The sequence below is a fragment of the Zeus faber genome (assembly GCF_960531495.2).
Source record: "Zeus faber genome assembly, chromosome: 16".
Lineage (NCBI taxonomy): Eukaryota > Metazoa > Chordata > Actinopteri > Zeiformes > Zeidae > Zeus > Zeus faber.
The window spans coordinates 20616235-20639203 of NC_137202.1; the positions used below are offsets into that span (position 1 = coordinate 20616235).

The 22969-nt window shown below is 48.2% G+C and overlaps 2 protein-coding genes across 2 annotated transcripts; one reads left to right on the plus strand and one right to left on the minus strand.

Annotated features, from left to right (window-relative positions):
* Positions 1-1229: 1229 nt before the first annotated feature.
* abcg8 (ATP-binding cassette, sub-family G (WHITE), member 8) lies at positions 1230-9826 on the minus strand (the record flags this gene model as incomplete). Its single annotated transcript, XM_080016421.1, has 12 exons — positions 1230-1367; positions 1478-1605; positions 1734-2001; positions 3344-3420; positions 4449-4648; positions 4748-4849; positions 4968-5127; positions 6456-6725; positions 7748-7880; positions 9084-9322; positions 9456-9603; positions 9710-9826. 12 exons carry the CDS (start codon positions 9824-9826, stop codon positions 1230-1232), a joined length of 1980 nt encoding a protein of 659 aa, XP_079872547.1.
* A 3504-nt stretch (positions 9827-13330) lies between these two features.
* abcg5 (ATP-binding cassette, sub-family G (WHITE), member 5) lies at positions 13331-22906 on the plus strand (the record flags this gene model as incomplete). The annotated part of the gene is made up of 14 exons (XM_080016422.1): positions 13331-13491; positions 13849-13970; positions 14510-14646; positions 16354-16452; positions 16948-17080; positions 18037-18176; positions 18293-18422; positions 18624-18837; positions 18926-19131; positions 21493-21631; positions 21739-21812; positions 21926-22037; positions 22202-22314; positions 22722-22906. The coding sequence occupies 14 exons, from the start codon at positions 13331-13333 to the stop codon at positions 22904-22906; spliced, it is 1965 nt and encodes a 654-aa protein (XP_079872548.1).
* Between the last annotated feature and the right edge of the window lie 63 nt (positions 22907-22969).

Below are 22969 nucleotides of genomic sequence, written 5' to 3' on the forward strand. Positions count from 1 at the left end.
ACCGCCTTCATTTTTATGTCACCAGTAAGCATCGCAATGTGTATCCTTCTGTCATAATTCGTCATTAAAATGCATCGTTTGAAATTGATAGGCTGCTGGGAGGAGAGGCTGGATCACAGTCCAACAGGTTGATTTAAGTTGATGAAATGCTTTTACTCACTGGAACCCAAAACATTCCACGGATGCATTTATCAGGCATCATAAGAAAATCAATAAAAACATTTTGCATAATCTTCACTCTTTGAAGACAACACACATATGCGCGCATGCGCACACACACACACACACACATTAAGTTCAATGCGTGTGCAGAAAGATTAAGATGGGGGGAGATTTAAAATGGTCCAAGCAAAAGCTGCAGATGGAGATGCGCCAAAGTGGAGCTCGAACCACTGCACAGCAGCACAAAAACAGGCGGCGCTCTGCTGCCATCCAGCGGCAGACAGCAGTACTGCACACACAGCTCCTGTTGGTTTGAACCACACATTGCCATTACGTGAAACTAAGTGGCTGGATTTTTTTTTTTTTGTGGATTTTTATTGCTGCTCTTATATTATTTACTACTATCGTGTTGTATCAGGAGGTCAAATTTTAGGGGGGGAAATGCTATTGCAATTATTTTTTTCTTGCAGTAGCATTTTCCCTCCACAATCACATCTCAGCATCTCAAATGTTCTTGTGCATTTTGAGAAGCATTTTATCTCTTCGCGTCACTATTTGTTCCTCATCCCAAAGCCCGATTCGCTTTACATTTAGATATATATATTTTTTTTACAACAAATTAAGCCATTATTAATATATTTATGTATAGAAACAGTAAAGGTTAACAAGGTAAGGTAAGGTCAATATTTCAAGAACTTAAAGTTCCTGCAAATATTTATTTATTTTTATTTTTTAGAGTCTATAACCGAATATATATTCAAGATACCCTTGTCACTATCAGCCAAAAAGGTTTTGTCGTTCCCAACACTTTTTTTAATGATATGTAATAATATGAAGGGAATGTCATTTTCCTTTCACAGTTAGAAATATATGTCAATCCTGTACAGTAAAAGTACAAAATATTGAAGCTGTAATTCCAAGGGGTTTCAATTCGGGGCTGGTTTATCGAGGCCATGCAGTCTCTCCACGGAAGGCCTACGTGGATGTATCACCAGAGCAATAAGATCCTTAACCAATGAATAAAAAAAAAAAGGATGTATGGATGTAGGAAGACGGGCCTCCAGTCTTCACCAGTCTTGGCTGGATTTCTGCTTGATGAACTTGAGGCACAGGAAGTAGAGCAGCATGAAGACCAGGCAGACGGCCAGCAGCACCAGGTAGCAGGACCACAGAGGGTAGTGGTTCATGTTCATCACCTCCACCACCTGGAGAGGGAGGCAGGGAGGGGGCGTGGGAGGGAGAGAGAGATCGATGGTTGTTTATTATTTATATATATTTTTTACTTCGGAAGGCGTGATCGAGGCCGTCGACCCACGTGTATGCCGTCCACGTTGATGGTGAGGTTCCCGATGGAGACGGCGTACTTGTTCCCCCTGAACTGCACCTGGAGCATACCCTCGAAGCCCCAGCGCATGAAGGAGGCGTGGGACAGCCACGACGCCACTGTGGGAGTGGAAAACACCCACCATCGTGTCACACCATCGTTAGCACATTTCTACTGCTCATTTGTTTTTGTCGTCCGTCCATCCATCCATCCATCCATCCATCCTGGATCCCTCCGTAGGCCTCACCCAGCCACATGTTCTCCAGGCTGATGACGAAGCCCCCGGTCAGGTAGAAGATGGTGAACAGGGAGTTCCCCATGAAGGCGGAGGTCTGCAGCGTGGGCAGGGCGGCGGCCACGAACAGCGCCATGGAGCGGCTGCAGTACACTATCAGCCACACCAGCAGGAAGTTGAGCAGGAAGCGATCGGGGGCCGGGTTGAGGCCGGCCAGCCAGTAGATGGGCAGGCCGTAGACCAGCGTGAACACACAATGCTCCGGCAGCTCCCCCAGGACCTGAGGGGGTGGAGGAGAGGATGGAGGGAAAACCAGAGGCTGGATGCAATAATCTTTATTTATATTTTTTTATTTCTTTTCCATTTTTTATATGTATTATTATTATTATTATTATTATTATTATTATAATTATAATTATTATTATCACCATCACCATCATCATCATCATCATCATCATCATCATTATTATTATTAATATTATTTCTACTAATGTAGGAGGACAAAAATTGCTGCACTCTGAGAATTTTTTTCAGTTTGGACTGATTTCTTTACTCTGAGACGTTTGATAAATAGACTCCTGTAGCTTTCCAAAACCAACCAAATGAGATCACGCCGACCAGTCACAACATCTAAACCAGCCACTAATATTGTGTAGCTCCAACTCATACCGCCATGACAGCTCTGGCCCGTGGAGGCATGGACTCCACAAGACCTCTGAAGGTGTCCTGTGGTATCTGGCATCAAGACGTAAGCAGCAGATCCTGTCAGTCCTGGAAGTTGTGAGGTGGGGGCCCCATGGATCGGGCTTGTTGTTCCAGCCCATCCCACAGATGCTCCATCGGATCGGACCCGAACCCATCCACATGATAAGAAATGTGATTCATCAGACCAGGCCACCTTCTTCCATGGTTTTATTGTCCAGTTCTGACGCTCACGTGTCCATTGTAGGAGCTTTGAGGGGTGGACGGGGGTCAGCATGGACCCTCTGACCGCTCCCATACGCAGCAAGCTGCCATGCACTGTGTGTTCTGACACCTTTTAATTAAAGCAGCATTCACTTTTTCACCGGTTTGTGCTACAGAAGCTCTTATGTGGGATCAAACCAGACCGTCTAGATTTCACTCCCCACGTGCATCAATGAGCCTTAAACCCCATGACCCTCTCGCCGGTTCACCGGTTGTCCTTCCTTGGACCACTTTTGGTAGGTACTAACCACTGTGTACAGGGAACACCCCACAAGACCTGTGGTTTTGGAGATGCTCTGACCCAGTCGTCGAGCGTCACAATGTGCTCCTTGTCAAAGTGGCTCAGATCCTTACGCTGCTTCCAACACATCAACTACAACAACTGACTGTTCACTTGCTGCCTCACGTATCCCTAATATAATAATAATAATAATATATAACAGTATATATATATATATATATAATATATCCCACCCCTTGACAGGTGCCATTGGAACCAATCGAGCAATGTTATTCACTTCACCTGTCACTGGTTTTAATGTTGTGGCTGATCGCCGTAGAACACAGTACAAACGGGATGGAAGTTAAATTGACGAGCTCCTCCATCGTGGAGCGGCACCGCCCCCTACCGGAGACCGTGGGTCAGGGCGCGTCACCTTGGCAAAGAAGTAGGCGGTGACCGAGTACATCCCGTCCTCCAGCTCGTGGAACAGCATGGCTCGTTCGCTGTGACCTTGGAAAAGAGATCCAGAAGTCAGCTGCAAAACATTGCCTCGGTTCGTGAGCGTTCACAAGGGCCATGAGGGTTCATTTGTAACAACGCGTATCAATAGCTGGAAAGGTTTGGGATCGACGTGTAGGTGAGAGATATGCATATTAATTATACAGGCTTTTATTTTCAGACCACGAATTTGCTCTCTTAACTATTAAAATAATATATATATTTTTTTTTTCGTGGGGGTTGGAGGGCGAGACTTTGCACGCCTACCTGTCTGCCGAGGAATCTATCTTCTGGAATCTTGGACTCTTACTCCGTGATAGCTGTTGGCTGGACTTAATCTGGCTCACTCATAAAACAAACCCGGTTCAAACTCTACGTAAGCATCTAGAGTCCAGTTCTCCATTTCTATGTTTCTCTTTTGTGTGTCGGTTGTACGGTGGAAACCTCTCATAGTGATCACGGCCTCTCCGGATGAAATTGATGACTATAAGGGGAGGATTATTATCACCTATTTCCGACCTTTTTCCCTTTTTCTTTATTTCACATGCAGTTTATACCATGTTACGCTATAATCTATATATATATATATATATATATATATATATATATATATATATATATACCATATGTACCACCTAAATGCACGGGGCCTTTTTGTTTTGTTTTATTAGGCAATGGAGGAAAATAAATACATCTAAAATAAAAATACACTTTTTTGAAATAAAAACACACTGATTTTATTTTATTTTTTTCCTGAGGAACGGGGACGCACAGCAGAGCGGAGATGGCTCCCTCTCCATTACGCATTCACGCCACTGCCCTACACCTGCCTTGTTTAATTAATTAATTAATTTATTTATTATATTAAATTTTTAATAATTATTTGAATAAAATAATGAAAATGTAAAATTGTAATGCGCGTAGTCCCATAGTTAAACTTTTTTTTCCTCCATACGTTCCAAAGACCCAAAATGAAAACTCTATGATGCCATCGTGACTCGAAAACAAAAAAGCTGTGTTCTGGATCGGGATGGTCTCACATTTGGCGATGACGTCCAGCACCACAGCGAAGGGCGTGAGCGCTCCGATCATGTAGAGCAGAGCCACGGTGTCCTGCAGGGACAGACGCTGGTGCCCCGCCCCGTAGTACAGGCAGCCCACCAGCAGGGACATGAGCAGGGCCTCAAACCCGTGGACCAGCAGCGTGACCAGGTCCCTGAAGTCGTTGTACATGTGGCGCCTGGGGAGGAAAGACGGGTAGGGGAGGGGGTTAGCGCACGCGTGTGTGTGTGTGTGTGTGTGTGTCTGTGTGTCCGTGTGTGTCCGTGTGCGCCCCTGCCTGATGAGGATGGTGAACTGGTGCAGTCTTCCAGGCAGCCGGTCTCTGTGCTGGGCGACAGTGATAACCTCCTCTCCTTTCCCTCGTCCGGGCACCTGGGAACTGGGATGGAGGTGGAGGAATAATAAAGCGTAAAAAAATGTGAAATTAATAAATGTCCCTCTCACGCTTCTTTAACAGTGGTGGAAGAAGAACCGGATCCCTAAAAGCTAAAAGCTACCTGTCGCTGTGTGTTGGCGCCGTGCTGGCTCCGCTCGCTTTCCACATGAAGTCGTCCGTGTCCCGGACCTTCTCCTTGAACTGCTGGGCCAGGACTTGGGCCCGCTCCAGACATTGGGCCTCCTTCTCCGGGCTGCGGCGGTCCACGCTGATCAGGTCCACTGAGCGCACACACACACGCACGCACACACGCACGCACGCACACACACACACACACACACACACACACACACACACACACACACACACACACACACACACACACACACACACACACACACACACACACACACAGTGAGGTGTGAAATGATATACTTAGGTTCATTCAAGTTATTTTTTCATGCATCAATATGCAGTATAGAAGTACAGTAGAGCGGTGTTATATTATGTACTAGAAATGTATTTTCCTTTTTAATGAAGTGAAATGAAATTGATCAATAAAAAACATGAATTCCTTGTTAATAAAATGTTGCCTCTGTCTTAGAAGATACACAGATAAATGATTTTTACAATTTTGTCTTTTTATCTTTCTCCTATTTCCGTCTCCTCGAACGTGTCCCTCATTTGCTCTATGTCTCGGTCTGAATCGATAACCAAAGTAGTAAGGTATTATAAAATACAATGTAATATAAGTTCAATATTTATTTTTATTTTTTCTCATGTTTTATGTATTTATTTATACTGTATAAATACTGTATATACATGTATACTTGTTATTCTTGTTTTAGTTTTTATTTTTACCGCTGTTATTGGATACTTTAAAAAAAGTATTATTATTGTTAGATTGCCTTCTATTATTATTATTATTGTTATCGTTGTTGTTGTTGTTGTTGTTGTTGTTGTTGTTGTTATTATTATTATTATCATCATTGTTTTTGTTAGATTGTCTTCTAGAATAATAACAATAATAATAATAATAATTATTATTATTATTATCAGTAGTAGTAGTACCAGTAGTAGTAGTACTACTAGTAGTAGTGCCCGTTGCCCTCTATACTGTAAAGTCGGAGGGGTTGCATTAGCGGGGGCAGGGCTGGTAGTAGCACTAGTACTAGTACTAGTAGTTGTATTAGTAGCAGTACTAGTAGTAGTGGTCAGTATGTGCCTGTTATCTAACCCCCTGTACCGTAGAAGTCAGAGGGGTTGCAGTAGTGGGGGCAGGGCTAGTATCAATAGTAAAAATAGTAGTACTAGTAGTAGTACTAATACAAATATCAGTGGTAGTAGTAGTAGTACGGCCCTCTGTACCGTAGAAGTAGGAGGGGTTGCAGTAGCGGGGTCGGGGCTGGTACTAGTAGTAGTAGTACTAGTTGTAGTGGTACTAATACAAGTATTAGTGGTAGTAGTAGTAATAGTAGCGCCCTCTGTACTGTAGAAGTCGGAGGGGTTGCAGTAGTGGGGGCAGGGCTGGTACTAGTATTAGTAGTACTAGTAGTAGTGGTACTAATAAAAGCATTAGTGGTAGCAGTAGTAGTAGCGCCCTCTGTACCGTAGAAGTCGGAGGGGTTGCAGTAGCGGGGGCAGGGCTGGCCCAGGGCGGTGAAGTACGGCACCATCTCGCGGGCGGCGCCGCAGTACACGGCCGAGCCGGCGGAGAGCAGCACCACCAGGTCGAAGAGCTGGAAGATGTCGGAGCGCGGCTGGTGCACGGACAGCAGCACCAGCCGGTTCCCCCGGGCCAGACGGGACAGCGTCAGAACCAGGGTGTGGGCCGTGAAGCTGTCCAGGCCCGACGTGGGCTCGTCCAGGATCAGGATGCCTGGCGGGGGAGGCGGGACGGCATGTAACGCCGCGTGATCAATAAAAAAAATGTTGATTTAAAGATGAATTTAAACAAATACAACGACGTAGAGATACATAAATCCCTAAAAAAATGTTGTGGCAGCTCCGCCTGCAAACACGCCACCCAAGTGGCGTTTTCGGGGCCACAGACACAGATGACGATGGGTTGTTGACACCAGTTTGTTGTAGAGAGGAGGCTCGGTGGAATGAACCAGGAGCAGATGGAACATGTCATGACAGGGCTCCTCTGCTGAGTGAGTGTGGGGATGATGGTTTTACCTGCTGCTCATTTAGACCAACCAACGAGCGACGGGTATGCAGCCTGATCCTGGGTCCACCAATTACCAAGACCCAGGACAGGTGTGGCTGCTGAACTCAGACCATCCCCACACCACAGATGTGTTTATTGCTTATTGTCAATCTTTTCTACTTTTTCTAGTCCTATTTGTTTAATATTATTATTATTTGTATTATTATTTGTATTATTATTTGTATTATTATTTGTATTATTATTTGTATTGTCTATACTGTAATTTCCCAGAAGGGTGAAAAGCATGTCTAGAGTATCTGTCTACCTGTCTGTCTGTCTGTCTCTCTGTCCGTCTGTCTATCTGTCCGTCCGTCTGTCTGCTAAGAACAGAATATTTGTTTTCCTCCCCAGACTCTTGATATAAAACAGTAAAGTGTTCTTTCTCGTCCAGTTTTCAAGGTGTTCTTGTCCAAAGATGTTTTAATTCAACTAAGTTCAAATTCAAACCAAATATAATCATAATAATTATAAATAAAATAAATGTAAATAAAATAAATATAAATATAATAAATATGAATATAATAAATATGAATATAATAAATATGAATACAGAGTCCAATCTGGAAGTCGTTCAGAGGCATTGGACAAAAATTTTTTTTTACCTTATTTTGATTTGGGCACAACTTTCTGTTTCTTTATCTAACAAGCTGCCCACCCCCTCCCTCCCTCCCTGCCTCCCTCCCTCTCACCGGGGTTCCAGAGCAGTTGCACGGCGATGCTGACTCTCCGCCTCTCGCCGCCGGACACGCCCCTGACGTAGTCGTTCCCCACCCTGGTGTGGGCGCACTGCCGCAGCCGCAGCTCGGCGATCACGTCGTCCACCTGCGGCGACGGAAAGGCTCCGTTAAAGGTGCGGTGTGAAGGGGTTAACGCCATCTGGCAGTGAGGTCGCAGGTCGCCACCAACTGAGCGCCTTTCCCCATGGCGGCGCAACATGGCCGCCACCGAGGCATCATGGCCGCCAAACACGTGAAAGGCCCTCTCTGGAGCCAGTGTTGGGTTTGTCCGTTCTGGGCTTCTATAGAAACACGGCGGTGCAGCAGGGTGGCCTCGGGCGGAAGGGGGCCCGCTCCCTATGTGGATGAAAACGGCTCATTCCAAGGTAACGCAACGATTGTTATTTTCAAGGCACTGCACCTTTAACGGTTCAATGAATTGATTTAGTTCCTTCAGATTTGGAGAACCAAAGAAGGTTTTTGAAATATAGGTTTGAAATAGATTGTCTGGAGAACAAAAACAACAAACACACCTGGCAGCCCGAGTGCAACCAAACTGGCAACCCTCCTGAGTGATGAAAAGTTTGACTCTTTTTTTTCTTTGCAGATCGGGCTCCTCGCGGGTCACTCGGTAAAAAGAGTAGATTTTACAAATCTTGGTTCGTTTGATTCGGTCGGTGGGACCCGCGGCGGGCGAGGGACGACCAGGTCAACACCGGGCTTTGAAAACGAGGGAAAATGTTCCGTCCCGGCGGCGCACAGTTCCATTCAGTTAGAAGCACATCTACAATAAAAACACACTGTCATTATTGTTTTTGTTTGGAGAAACAGGGAGCAGGGACGCACAGCAGTCAGCGGAGCGGAGGCGGGCGGCGAGAAAGGCAAAAGATTCGGGGCGTTTACGGGAAAATAAACAACCGGGAAGACGGCGGGAAAGCAGGGTAAAATACGGTGGAATTCCAGGGGAAAAACCGGGTGGGTGGACGACTACGGGGAGGACTTCCCGAACGATGAGCGACGGCCGGAGGGCTGCAGGACTCGGCTCTGGGCTGGGAATGGAATTCCCACGGTGATCGTTTCATTCTGCCACAATTTTTTTACCATCAACTCACTTTTACCATGAACCGCACCCGATCCCCTGTACCTGGGATGCCAGGGGTCGAGCGGAAAACCTGAACTCGAGGGCAATGCCTCAAATGCTTTGGTTTCATTTTGTGATGTGATTTACATGCACCAATGCCGGCAACATGCCCCAAAATCGAGTGTCCGCGTCCCTTCCATGATCCCGCCCCACCGGGTGCCGGCTCACCCTCTGGTCCCTCTGGGCCTGCGTGAAGTGCGTGGGGAGCCTCAGTTTGGCCACGAACGCCAGCGTCTCCCGGACGGTGAGGTGCGGCAGCAGCCGGTCGTCCTGCCGCACGTGGGCGATGCTCTTCCTCACCAGCTGCGGCGTGCTGGGCTTCCCGTTGATCAGGATCCGGCCGCGCCGCATCTTGCCGCCCTCGTCCCGGCACGTCACGATGTCCAGCAGCGACGTCTTCCCGCAGCCTGGGTCGAGAACGGGTCAGCGCGTGGGTGCCAGAACAGTGTGTGTGTGTGCGCGCGTGTGAGTGGGGGCGCGCATGTGTGTGTGTGTGTGTGTGTGTGGGAGCATGTGTGTGTGCGTGCGTGTGTGTGTTACCTGAGCTTCCTATGATGGCCAGCATCTGCCCGCTGTGCACCCGCAGGTTGAGGTCGTTGATGGCCGTCTGCTTGTCTCCCTTCATCTCCCACGGCATCTTGAACTCGGACAGCCGCTCGTACCAGGGGATCTGGGCCGCTGTATCCACCTGGCAACACACACACACGCACACACACACACACACACAATTATTTGGACCCACAATGTAAAGGCGGCGCCCGACACTGTTGGGATTATCTGCTCCAGCGTGTTACCTCGTAGTGCAGGTCGCTGACCTCCAGTTCATTCTCTCCTCCGCTGTAGGTGAAGTAGAGGCTGCTGTCTTCCTCCGCCGACGAGAACAGGTCCGTGGCCCCGCTCTGCTGCAGCATTGACACGCACGCATGCACGCAGGCAGGCGCACACACACACACGCACACACACACACACACACACACACACACACACACACACACACACACACACGCGCACACAAAAAACACAGGTTTCAAGACCTGTTGCATCCCATTCAAGGCATCCAAAGTTGCTGCTTAGAGTTGTACAGTTCTATGAACTAGATAAGTCTTAATGGGAATTAAAACCATTATAAAGCAAACTGGTGTATTTTCCAATTGAACATGTTCACAGTTTGTGTAGTTATACATGAATTGTGATACTGATTCTAATGAAAATGTATTCCAACTTTCCATTTCCAGAAATAATGGAATGGTTTGCAACATTTTTTTTCCTTTGGTATTCATATTTTTGCATGAAAATGAATAATAAAGGGTTTTGTTTATTTGTATTGGTATTTTTTATTTTTTTTTAAATCAGAAAATCTTTTTTTTTGCATTACTAATGATATCTTTTGTATTAGTGATGATATCTTTTGCATTGGTAATGTCATTTTTTACATAAAAAAAAAAGAAATGGTATTTTTGGGGGCATTTATAAATCCCTGCCATACGTCCACAGCTATATCCAAGCATGCTGTCATCCAAGATGCTGTCATTCACGTCAGACATGTTGCTAAATGCATGGTGAACATCTGATCTTATTGGAGAATCTTCATGGCTCAGTTGCTTAAATGATTGTGTGTGTGTGTGTGTGTGTGTGTGTGTGTGTGTGTGTGTGTGTGTGTGTGTGTGTGTGTTTATGTGTGTGTGTGTGTGTGTGTGTGTGTGTGTAAACATTTGCTGTCCAAGAATTCTTTTTTTTTTTTTTTTTGTGGGGTCCAGGGTCCATCTGAAACTCGGTCTGTACCTTGGTTCCTTCATTTCAGCGGAGAGAAAAATCAATGGACGACAGGTTGAGAAATGGTACAAAGGCAGCGAGTGGAATTTAGAATTTCGGGGGGCCGCCGTTCAGCGGCTCAAATATGCGATTTTATATACCCGTAATTTATGACGTTTGGAAGTTAGAATGAGGTGCACAAAGGCATCGAGTAAATCTTGTAATATAAACACCTCCTAAGTTGATAATTATGAGCAAAAAAGCATTAGGGGAACGATTTGGAATTTTTCGGTTATCAGGAGAACCCCCCGGTTCAGATGCGCCAGTGATTTACAGTCACAATGGATCATCTTTTCTTTATTACAAAAGTTACAAAACCATACCAAACTTATCATTTAAATCACTATTCAGTTATTATCGCTGCTGTTTGCTGTTCGTATTAATAGTTAATCCTTCCACATATCTCAAGTCCATGCATTCCACCTGCCCGAAAAGATTTTACCAATCCATTTTCCAGCCGAGAATTAAGATAAAGATCCCGACGCTTTGGAGTGAAAGACTTTTGAGCTGACTGAGAGGATTAATGTGTTTCCCTGTCAACCCCTACGAGCACATCTAAAGGAAAAACAAGCTCTAAACGCTTTATTTTGTTGGCGGGTGTCACCGAGATCGAGATCCCTCAGAGACGGGGGAACGAAATTACAAGATGAACGGCGGGATTCGGTCACGCATCTCTGAACCGCGGCCGCGTCGGTTCCATCGCGACAATCACAAACGTAATCCATTGAAGATAGCGGTAATTAAAAATGACAACGTCAAAGATAGTTTCGCCATCCAGCCACGGTCCTTCGTATTTATAACAACGTTCGTACGGATCTCAATCTCATCCCCGTCAGGGGCGCGAGGGGAGCAGGGTATTACCGGTGTGAAGAGCCTGCACGTTGGGTTCCTGTTATTTGAAAAATTTGAGACAAATAAAACATTGCGATGGAATCTTAAAAAAGCGGACGGTAACCCGGGGAAGGCCCGCTTCGGGGGCGGGGCCGTCGGTGCCAGATGGTGTCGTCGGCATCGTCTGACAGTGCTGAGTCGAGACGGGAACGTGAAGTAAATAACAACGGGCCCAGTGCGGAGCCCTGCGGAACACCTCGGCGGTTTGAGTTTGCGCCGTCGGGAACAACTGACTTCCATCTCGGGGTAAATTTTACCCGTTGTTATGTCAAATTAAAAAAATGCGAGCGATGCCACGAAAGGACGCCGTCGGAGGCAGGAGGTTGAGGATTTTCTCGCATTCAAATGGTGCAGTGCTGTAGGCCCGGCTCTGATGGTGTTGGCGGGTTCTTGTTGTCAAAGAATTCACAAATACATTTACATTTAGTCATTTGGCAGACGCTTTTATCCAAAGCGACTTACAATTGTTCAAACACCGATGGACACAGCCATCAGGAGCAATTAGGGGCAAAGTGTCTTGCTCAAGGACACTACAGCATGCTAGCAGGAGGAGCCTGGGATCGAACCAGCAACCTTTAGATGACTAGACCACCAGCTCTACCGCCTGAGCTACCATCCCCTACAATAGGAGATGAGTTGCTCTCTAAAAGGCTCTAAAAGTTTCCACAAAGGAAAAAAAAATGTAAAACACTTTATATAGAATCCATTTACTGGGCGCCCAGTTCGTTGCGTGTACCGGAGATATTCTCCACCTTTTTCATATCGAGGACCCTCAATTTGATCTGGGCCACCGGTTTCAAGGTTTGGTCTCTGGGAGCCCTTCCATACCATAGTAACAGAGATAACAGAGAGACTATGATCAAAACCGCCATTAATGTACATTCTCTAATGGCGCTCTTGTGGGAAAAAAAAAAAAATTCATCATTTCGCTGGGGGGGGCTCCCTCTGGGATCTCTCCAAGGACCCGGCCTCGAGAACCACCGGTGCGCCGTATACCATCTGACTGACCTTGTGCGCGGCGCTGTCGGTGCCCCCGAGCCCCGCGTCCATCTCTGCGTCGCCGTCCGAGTTACAGGCCAAAGTCTGCGGGAGTCGGCGGCGGGGGTCAACGTCCCACTTCAGATCCCCCCCGAGTCCCTTCCGCCTCAATCCCCCTCGCTCCGGTCGCTCTTCCCTGTCTCTGCTTCGATCCTATACGTCTTTTATCTCCCTTTGCTCTCCTCTCCCCGTGCGCCTCCGGCGCTCCGTCTCCGGTCCGACCCGCCCGCCGCGCGCTCGCAGCCCCGGGGCGTTAGGTATCTCTCCATCGCTCTTTACGGCCTTCGCTCGCACACATTATTGTTCCCTGATAACAGGGGGGAAAACCATTTGACCCCCACCGCCGCCAGTCGAGGCATGAGTTTTGCTCCCTCTTTATACAACCCCCCCGGATCAAAGTTCGCCGCGGCGACGCGGGCCGACCGGCATTCCAAAGAGCGAAAAAAAACAGGACCGGGCACGGACAGAGGGGACGGTCCTGCCGCGCTCTCGCCTCGAATCAAGCGCCTCGGCGTGACTCGATGGGTGGTTTGTCGGACGCCAAGGGGTTCGCGCGGGATTCGGCGTCGGCCTGACTCGGGAACGGACCGTATCCGCCCCTCGAACGCTGGGGATTTTATTTTTTATTTTATTGTAACGCACGGACACTTTGCGGTCGACATAGGGAAGGCGAAATGAGCAAATCCTTCTCCCCGCAGGCGGCCGGGCCGGAGGGCAGGGGCAGGGAGTCGTTCCAGTTGGTATCGGAGAAGAGGGAGGTGTGTAGGGACGACTCTGCGGTGCAGGCGCAGGCCTCCTGCAGCCTCAGCGCCAGTAAAGTCTCCTACAGCGTCAGGTAATAAGTACATGTAAATAAAGCGTTCTGGTTAAAGACGGTTATTTTGTTTAAAAATTCTTTATTTGATTTTTATTTATTTTTTTTAGCTGGCACCTTCTTGAGGAACAGCCATTCAGTGTGTTAATGTTATGTATGTGCTCCTCTATATGGTGTGCTGTTTACATGATCGGCGGCGGGGGCCACTTTTCCCAGCAAATTTGCAAACCACCCAACACAGACGACCTTATGGATTTCCACTTTAATCAAGCCTGCAATTTTTCAGTCATTCATGCTTGTTAATCATCAATCCACGGTATTAGACGCGCTTGTGTGTGTCTGTGTGTGCGTGTGTGTGTGTGTGTGTCCCGGCGCCAGTGAGCGTGTGGGTCCATGGTGGGACTTGCCCTCGTACAGGAAACGATGGACCCGTCAGATTCTCAACGACGTCTCCTTCCACGTGGACAGCGGGGAGATCCTGGGGATCCTGGGCAACTCAGGTTGGCACACACACACACACACACACACACACACGCACACACGCACACACACACACACACACACACACACAACTTCTTACACTGGTGTCAAAGTGAGGTCCGAGTCAATACACCTGGTGAGTGAGGACCCATGTTTCCGGTACGCTTCCAAATCAGAAAATTTTCACTTCGGAGGCCGGTCCTCATAAGTATAGTAAAGCAAACACACACACACAAACACTCCACCGCCCACCATGTCCATGTCCACTCTGTCCGTTCTCTAAGGGCCATTTTTTTCTATTTAAATGTATTGGGTTACTTATGGCGTGTGAGTGATGTACAGTGAGAAAGGAAACCGAGTTTTTACACAAAAAGAAAATCCACACAAATTCAAGACCGCCTGTGATGTCACTACAACGTCTAAACAAAAATACATCCGGAGGGCTGCGCGGTGACGGGAAGAGACGGTAACGGGACAGCGTCGGACAGCCCACACTTTGGTTCGATCAAACTTAACAGCACAGTTTTTCGGTCCGACCCCTGTGTGTGCGCGCGATTAGGCTCGGGGAAAACCACCCTGCTGGACGCCGTGGCGGGCCGGATCGGGAACTCCGGCGGGCTGTCGGGAGAGGTCTTCATCAACGGCCGGAAACTCAAGCAGGAGCAGTACCAGGACTGCTTCTCCTACGTGCTGCAGGTATCACGGCAGTCGAAACGGGGCACGCACGATACAGTCGATTGATGAGCAAGCACACACACACACACACACACACGCACGCGCGCACACACACACTCACGGCAGAAAGGCACTTCAGCACAATACGGTATGAACCTAGAGCAGAAAGCCTGTCAAATTGCACACACCCACACACACCCACCTACACACACACACACACACACACACACACAGACACACACACACACACACACACACACACACACACACACACACACACACACGTTTCTGTTGTAAGGTTTTATTTGGACCTTCTGCAGACAAGTGGAAAGGGTCCCACTCACCACCCTGCGATTTGTTGATATTTCCTTGCGCGTTTTAAAGTGGACCCCTCTCCGAGCAGCCCGCCGAATGCGGGGGTTTGCAGATGCACAACAACGTTGACCCACTTTTAACCCCGCACACACGCATCTCAGACACGCTCCATGTCGCCCTCTCGCTTCACCGCAATTGCCGTCCCTCTCTTCGCTATCTGACGATCAGGTTTTATCTTTGGCCTTCGGCTCGCCAACAGGCGCACCGCAGTCAGAGTGTGTGCCTGTGCTGAAGGTTACCCGTGGTGACATTAGCCACCATAAAGACAGACCGAACGGACACATGCACGTACAGGGCGCGCGCGCGCACACACACACACACACGCACACACACTAGACACTAGATTTGGTGAAAACTAGGGAAGAGGTTGGCCCAGCCCCAGTATGAAATTAACTGGAGACCCTTGATAGCCTCCTCATACACTTAATCTCTCAATAAGAGGTGCTCAAGTGTATCCAAGGCCCGAATTAAAAAACGCCGGCTTTAAACCGGCCGTGCTGCCTTTCAAATAATCTCTCTTTCCAAGCTGATAGAACCCCCCCTCCCCTCCACTCCCCTCCCGCTCCATCCCTCCCTCCCTCCCTCCCTCCCCTCCCCTCTCACTCTCCCACTCTCTCGGCCGTCTCTAAGCCTTGTCATTAACTTTGCCTGCTAAGCTCCAGATGAGGCGGTGATATGAACACCTGATATTAAAGTCATTCTGGGGAGAGGAGAGCCAGGAGCGGGGTTGGGGAGGGGGGGGGTGGGCGCGTGTTAATTGAAGCTGGCGATGGGTTCGCCGGGTTCAAGTTTACGTGCGCGCGCGCGTGTTTCACGTGTGTGGCGAGGCGGGCGCGTTAGTCGCTTTACACACATGCACATACGGATGCATGCACATTTATGTATATATTTGTACGCAATCACAGCGGTGCGGGTGGGAGCCAACACGCGTGCAAGATATTACGATCGCGTATGTGCACACAGGCCCGACACGATGCACAGGCAAACGACCGGAATGGAAATTCGAGTAGGACATCGCACCTCACCACGGGCGAGGTGCGATGTCCGGAAAGTTCTGAAAAACTTTCTCCGCCCTGCAGACGATTATCCGCGAGAGAAGATAACGGGAGGAGAAAATGAAAGTTTTCCCGCCTCGACCACGAGGTAGCTCGAAAAATAGGAAATGTGCTGCGGACCTCTGCCGTGGCGGCGCGAAAAGACAACAACAGATCTGCGCAAAGTGCGTCGCCCTTAAGCACGAGCCCGCCCACTCGTTGCACACGATGTGCGGTTTAAAAAGCTGTCCTGATGCTGCCTTTTTTTTTTTTTTGTGAATCTTTTTTTAAAATCATTTCTCTCTTTCCCTCCGTCCAGAGCGATAACCTGCTGAGCTACTTGACGGTGGAGGAGACCCTCACCTACACCGCCCAGCTGGCTCTGCGCAAACACTCGGCCGAGGGCATCAAGAAGAAGGTGACGGCCGGAGGCTCCTCTCGCTTCATAGTGGCTCTCCCTCTCGAAGCGGCCTCTGTTTATTAGGCAGCTCTGTGTAGTACTCCGTTCTAGATTTGGCCGATTGCGGCAATCGGCGGTGAGTTATTTCCGAATAACGGCCGGCGATCTCTGAATAATGACACGTTGTCACGGGCAACCGCTTCCCCGCCTGATTCTTCTCCGATACATCTCATGACGTCACAACAATTGGAAGTCTTCAACCCAACGTCCCATGCAGCAAGACGTGTGTCAATGTATTAATTCAATCAGTAAGTAATAAGCATCGCAAAACTAACCTCCTTCAGGAAGCGGCGGGGTCTTTGTCGGTCTCTTTTTCCCCTAATGACCCACTCGCACGTTATCTCTCGCTCGACGGTAGGGTTACTAAAAGACGTCTTTCCCACTGCCTCCCATCTTGGCTCTTGCCGCTCATTATCTTGGAACTCATATCGCGACCTCCGACCCCCGCTCCAGGTGTCCGCCGTGATGGCGGAGCTGAGCCTGAGCCACGTGGCCCGCAGCGTGATCGGAGGGCGCGTTTTCCCGGGGATCTCCGGGGGAGAGCGGAGGAGGGTGTCCATCGCCGGCCAGCTTCTTCAGGACCCCAGTGAGTTCCCCCGACTTGGCTGCCCCCCTATGCGCCGGCACAAAAATTGGAATATCATGTCACGTCATATAATATATTCATATAAGTTTGAGGGGAAGTATGTTATTCACCAGAAATATTAAATACAGTTGGAATACATTTGGTGTGATTTGTCCCTTCCTAAATAGTTCTGCAAGTTCAGAGTGGAGAACACAAAGTGAACTAACTCTGAATATAACAAGGAATGGACCAGGAGGTGCGAAGGAGGCTAATGAAAAGTGAGGTTATCACACCAGACTGAAATAAAATAAGCAGAGAGCCACCTGTGTGTGTATGCGTGTGTGTGTGCATGTGTGTGTGCGTACGCGCGTGCGTGCATGTGTGTGTGCGTACGCGCGTGCGTGCATGTGTGTGTGTGTGTGTATACGTGCACCTCCCAGGTGGAGTTTATCGGGCCTATAGTCCTCCAGGGAGGTTAAAGGGTCCCAATTCTCATTCAGGATTAGACTGGCCAGGCACACACGCGCGCGCACACACACACACACACACACACACACACACACACACACACACACACACACTGACAGACACAAATAGTAATAAGGAGTTTCCATTCGCTGCCTCCCCAATCAACCAGGAAATGAATTAATCTTACAATTAAAGCATCTGCTAATTCCACTCTGCTTCCATAATGTAAAGAGGCAATCTTTTAATTATCCTAATTAGAGTAATTAACCAAAAAAAGGATCTCACTTATCTTAACGAGTTAAGTTTGGTCCCTCTGAGATGCTCGGCAGGGGCCACTTAAAAAAAAACAAAAAAAAAAACACATTAAAACCTTTTCAAAGTTAATAAAAACTTCCGGGAACACTGAGAGCAAAAAAAGTTGTGAAGTGTCCGGTCCAGGCTTGTTGATGATGATGATGATGATGATGATGATGATGATGATGTCGTCATGCGGGTGAATGTCATTGCAGAGGTGCTCCTATTGGACGAGCCGACCACGGGGCTGGACAGCATGACCGCCAATCAGATCGTGGTGCTGCTGGCCGAGCTGGCCAAGAGGGACCGCATCGTCATAGTAACCATCCACCAACCGCGCTCCGAGCTCTTCAGGGTTGGTCTGAGCGGGGGTGAAGCTGTGGAAAACACTGGAAGCCCGGTCATGTCGATGGGAACAAGTAGAAATGATGGAAATGATGGATATTAAGAGTGTGTGTCTTTCTCTGCTAGGTGTTTAGCAGGATAGCCATTATGAGCCGCGGGGAGCTGGTGTTCTGTGGCCAGCCCGGGGAGATGGTGGACTTCTTCAGCAAGTGTGGTTACGAGTGCCCAGAGTACTGCAACCCCTTTGACATCTATGGCACGTGTTGGTCTTTACTTGGGTTTGATCACTATCTCCCAGGGCAAATTGTTTGTCCACGTTGATATTGTCAAAGTAGAACACTTTCCGATGTGGCTTTTCCCTTTGCTCTGCATTACACACCGTCCAATGACTTTGGCCGCGTTCTCGTTCCATGCTCCTGGGCTGGTTGACCGACAACGCCATCGGTGTGCTCCACAGTTGACTTCACTTCGGTGGACACGCGCAGCAGCGAACGGGAGGCGGCCTCGTTCATCCGCATGCAGAAAATCACCTCCGCCTACCGGGACTCGGCCGTCTACCGCAGCATGCTGGAGAAGATGGACCGCACCCTCACGCGCGAGCACAAGCCGGCCGTCCCCTTCAAGAGCAGAGAGTCGCCGAGCGGCGCGGCCAAACTGGGAGTCCTGATAAGGTCAGGCCCTCACGTAAAACCATTCCCAGCTGTGCGATGAGTACCACATGAATACATACGTAGACATATGTGGGCGTCCGTTCCCCAGGCGGACCGTGAGGAACCTGTCCAGGAACAGGATGGGCGTTCTGATGCGTCTGTCCCAGAACTTGATCTACGGCCTCTTCATCGCCTTCTTCGTCACGCGTCTAGACGGCGACGTCACCAAAGGCGCGGTGCAGGACCGCATCGGCATCATCTACCAGTCGGTGGGCGCCTCGCCCTACACCGGCATGCTCAACGCAGTCGCCCTCTGTGAGTTTAACCGACGCTGCACGGCTGCTCTAGGTGGTGGGGACTCGCAAACTATTTGTTTGCAGCCGACAAATCTTTTTAAGGACTCGGGAGTCACTCCGGAAAAAGGGGTCAAAGAGGAGCCAAGCATTTCATCACTAGTCCTAGGGAACAAGCACGTCATTTAAGTATCCAGCCATTTGGATTTTGAAACACTACTCTATGTGGGGTCTGCATGGTTATATTGCAGGTGGAAGCCTTTTAAGAAGGGTTTATCATTTACTTTTCTTGGTGAAGGTCAGCTCTAGATATGCATCATAGAGGTTTACATTTAAAAGGGCTATGAATGCTGCCCAACTGCCCACGAGCAAAACACCTAGCGGTTAATATAGCTTTCATGGACCTGAGGGTAATTCAAATCACTTACTTACGCTATCCACTGTAAAAATGGCATACAGACATTATTGGCTTCCAATGGTTGGGACTAAAATATACTTAATACTTTAAAGCAGAGTAACACCGTAGCTGCCATAGATCACTTTGTCATGTTTTAGCTCTGATCAAAAATTACTGAAAGCCATAAAACACTTTTATGAAAACTAGTGTTGGAGGTCATCAAGCCTTGAGTTTATCTCCCTCTTCAAACTCCTCCCAGGCTGAGTTCAGTGAACTCCAGCAGACCCAGTAGACCTACAGTGTCTATACTCTATACCATCCATACCAGGGGTGCCAACACTTTTTCGGCTTGCGAGCTATTTTTTTAAATGACCAGGTCAAAATGATCTACTAAATACATTTATTTATATATATACTGAGTATACTTTATACATACAATATATGTTGGCGTACCTTGCATCGCTGCATGAACCCTTTCGGCACAATACAATTAAATACGTTTCTGGTCACTACCATACTCTGATGACTTGCACTGAATGGAGTCGGCCAGGGTTGCATAGTCCGGACAGTAGCTGCTGGTAGCCAGCCTCAAGCAGGCTTCCAAATGATCATCAGTCACGGTGGAACGGTATTTGGACTTAATAATCTTAAGATTAAGATAATAATCCCCATGTGGGAAAAGGCTGACTCGCATAAATAAGTAGAGCCGAATAATGCAGTCAAGGAGGCAGCACATGTCCTCATGTTTGGGTGCTTTTCCTCTGCGAGTAAATTCCAAATCTGTCCATGAGCCCTGGACTCCAGCTGAATAAAATTGAATGAATTGAAAGTCTACCTACCTTTGCGATCTACCGGTCGATCGTGATCGACGTATTTGGCACCCGAGCTATATTATCTGTCTATAGTATAGACAGATAATATAGCTCGGGTGCCAGTATAGACTCTATACTATCTATACTATCTGTGTATACTACATAGATGTGTGTGTGTGTGTCTGTGTTTATAATGCTCGACGTGACCCATAGTAACTTAACACACATATACACAACTATAAATACAAGTAGAGAGCAGCGAGGTTGAACATTATGATCCTTTTATCTTCTCCACACTCAATTATATAAGTGGCAAGAAAACATTGATTGCATGGTTGGCGCTCGGGGCATGTCACTATGTAATACTATGTCACTATGTAATCTTATACATGGTAGTGGTGTAATTTTTTTTTTTATTATTATTTTGTCGTTTTAAAAAAGCAGGCATAACAAAGGGATTTGTAAAAAGTCAATATACTACTTATTTTACATCAAAACGGGGCATCAAGAATAAAAAAGGGCCATGACAAACCTTTACATTTGAATTTCTAAACCATTATAGTTGAATAAATGACAAAAAAAATGTTTACACAGTGGGAAAGACTGGTTGTACCTTAACTCGGTGAACTGTGCTAAAGGTAAGAGGGTCAGTGTGAGATGGCGTCTGTTCATGCCGACTTTATTTTAATATTTCTCTCAGCTTTATCTGTCTGTCGACTGTTACCGGGCAGAGCGGGGTGACAGTCACCAGTCAGCTGCGGGACTGATATCCACTGCAACACTTTTATCCTTCTCCGCCGCGGTTATTACCCCATACGAGGGTGACGATAAGCACTCCGCTAAGTGTGTCTCACGCTGATGTGCACCACCCGTTAAAATGGTTGGTTGTATAACATCACAGATTGATAATCATACTATTACAGTGATAATACAATAATCGGGCCTAAACACAGACCAGGTTTAGGTCTTCGGGGTGAGCATACCAGGTCTCGTTTTAAAATGGATCCTCAACACGTCAAAGGTCTAAATGACAGTGTCTGATCAAAGCAGAGGATAATCTCTCTTCGGGACGATATGAAAGGCAAAGAGCTTTGAATTTATTATTGAGGTTTTTCCCACACCTTGCAGCACAGGAGGGACTCTTGTCATTTCTTTATTTCCTCCCTCCCTCCAGTCACAGCGATGCGGGCCATCGGCGACCAGGAGAGCCAGGACGGCCTGTACAGCAAGTGGCAGATGTTCCTGGCCTACGTCTTCCACATCCTTCCCTTCAGCATCATCAGCGTCTTCATTTTCACCTCCTTCCTTTACTGGTGCGCATGGCAGCGATGGGCGCCCGGCCCGGCGTGTCCGTCTGAACGGCTCGTTCTCAACACTCGTTATTTCCTCCTGCTTTTTCCTGCTTTCTTTCTCCGCGCAGGGCCGTCGGCATGCATCCGGACACCGTGCGCTTCCTGTGCTTCTCCGCCGTGGTCCTGGTGCCCCACATCATCGGTCAGTCACCGAAATACGAAAGATGTTGTACGGACGACAGCCCGGCGCGTTCGGAACAACTCGGTGGGCTCTTCTTTTTGTTCCCCTTCTCTTTCCTTCCTTCTTTCCTTCAGGCGAGTTGCTGACGGTGGTGTTGCTGGGCGTGGTCCAGGACCCCAACATGGTCAACAGCGGTGTGGCCCTGCTCAACATCGCCGGGATCGTGGTGGGCTCCGGCTTCCTCAGGTAAGACGCCGCACGTGTTGCTCTTTTCACTTTTTCAAATGTACATTCTGTCGTTGTGAACTTTCCATACCTCGGCCCTTCCGCTCGGTGAACCGCTGGGCACCCGTCTCGCCCCTCCTCCATCTCTTTCCCGTCCTCTTCCCTCTTGTTTCTCTGCCGTGCAGAAGCACTCAGCAGATGCCCGAGGTCTTCCAGTGGCTCAGCTACCTGACGTTCCAGAAGTACAGCTGCGAGCTGCTCATTGTTACCGAGTTCCACGGACTCAACTTCACCTGCGGTAAGTTCTCGTCCGCCACGTGGCGACGCCGTCTGCTGGCGTCGTGTACGGTATGTATATTCGGGAATTACTCGTGCGGCTTCTGGTATCTATTCAAAGGAAACTTTATAGTCCATTTTGTGGTTTTGAAACCATTGCACAAATACCATTTTTATCTTTCCTATGTCTCTCCTAAACTTTGTGCGATGCCCTAGTGGCACCAATGTGATCCATTACTTTTACTGCATGATATGGACTAAGACCATTTGTTTGGGCTCGTTACAATAGACATGTCATTAATTGTTCCCATGAGACATACATGACATACTTGTGTCGGAAGGAAGAATACGAAGAGAAAGGAAAAAGTAAAGATATTGATCAATGGACGACTCTCCAGCCTTGGTTCCCTCCGTGTCATCTCGTCCCAGGCAGCTCCAGTGGGTTGCCGGGGGCCTGCCTGCTCACCCAGGGCGGTCAGATCATCGAGCAGGGCTACCCCGGCGCCCTGTCCCGCTACACGCTGGACTTCGTTCTCCTCTACGCCTTCCTCCCCGCACTCCTGCTGCTGGGCGTGGTCAGCTTCAAGATCCGAGACCGGGTCGTACGCCACTAGGACGGGAGGGCGAACGAGGGCGATTCATTCAGTACGGAAAGCTTCAGTGAATTTGTGTTGCAC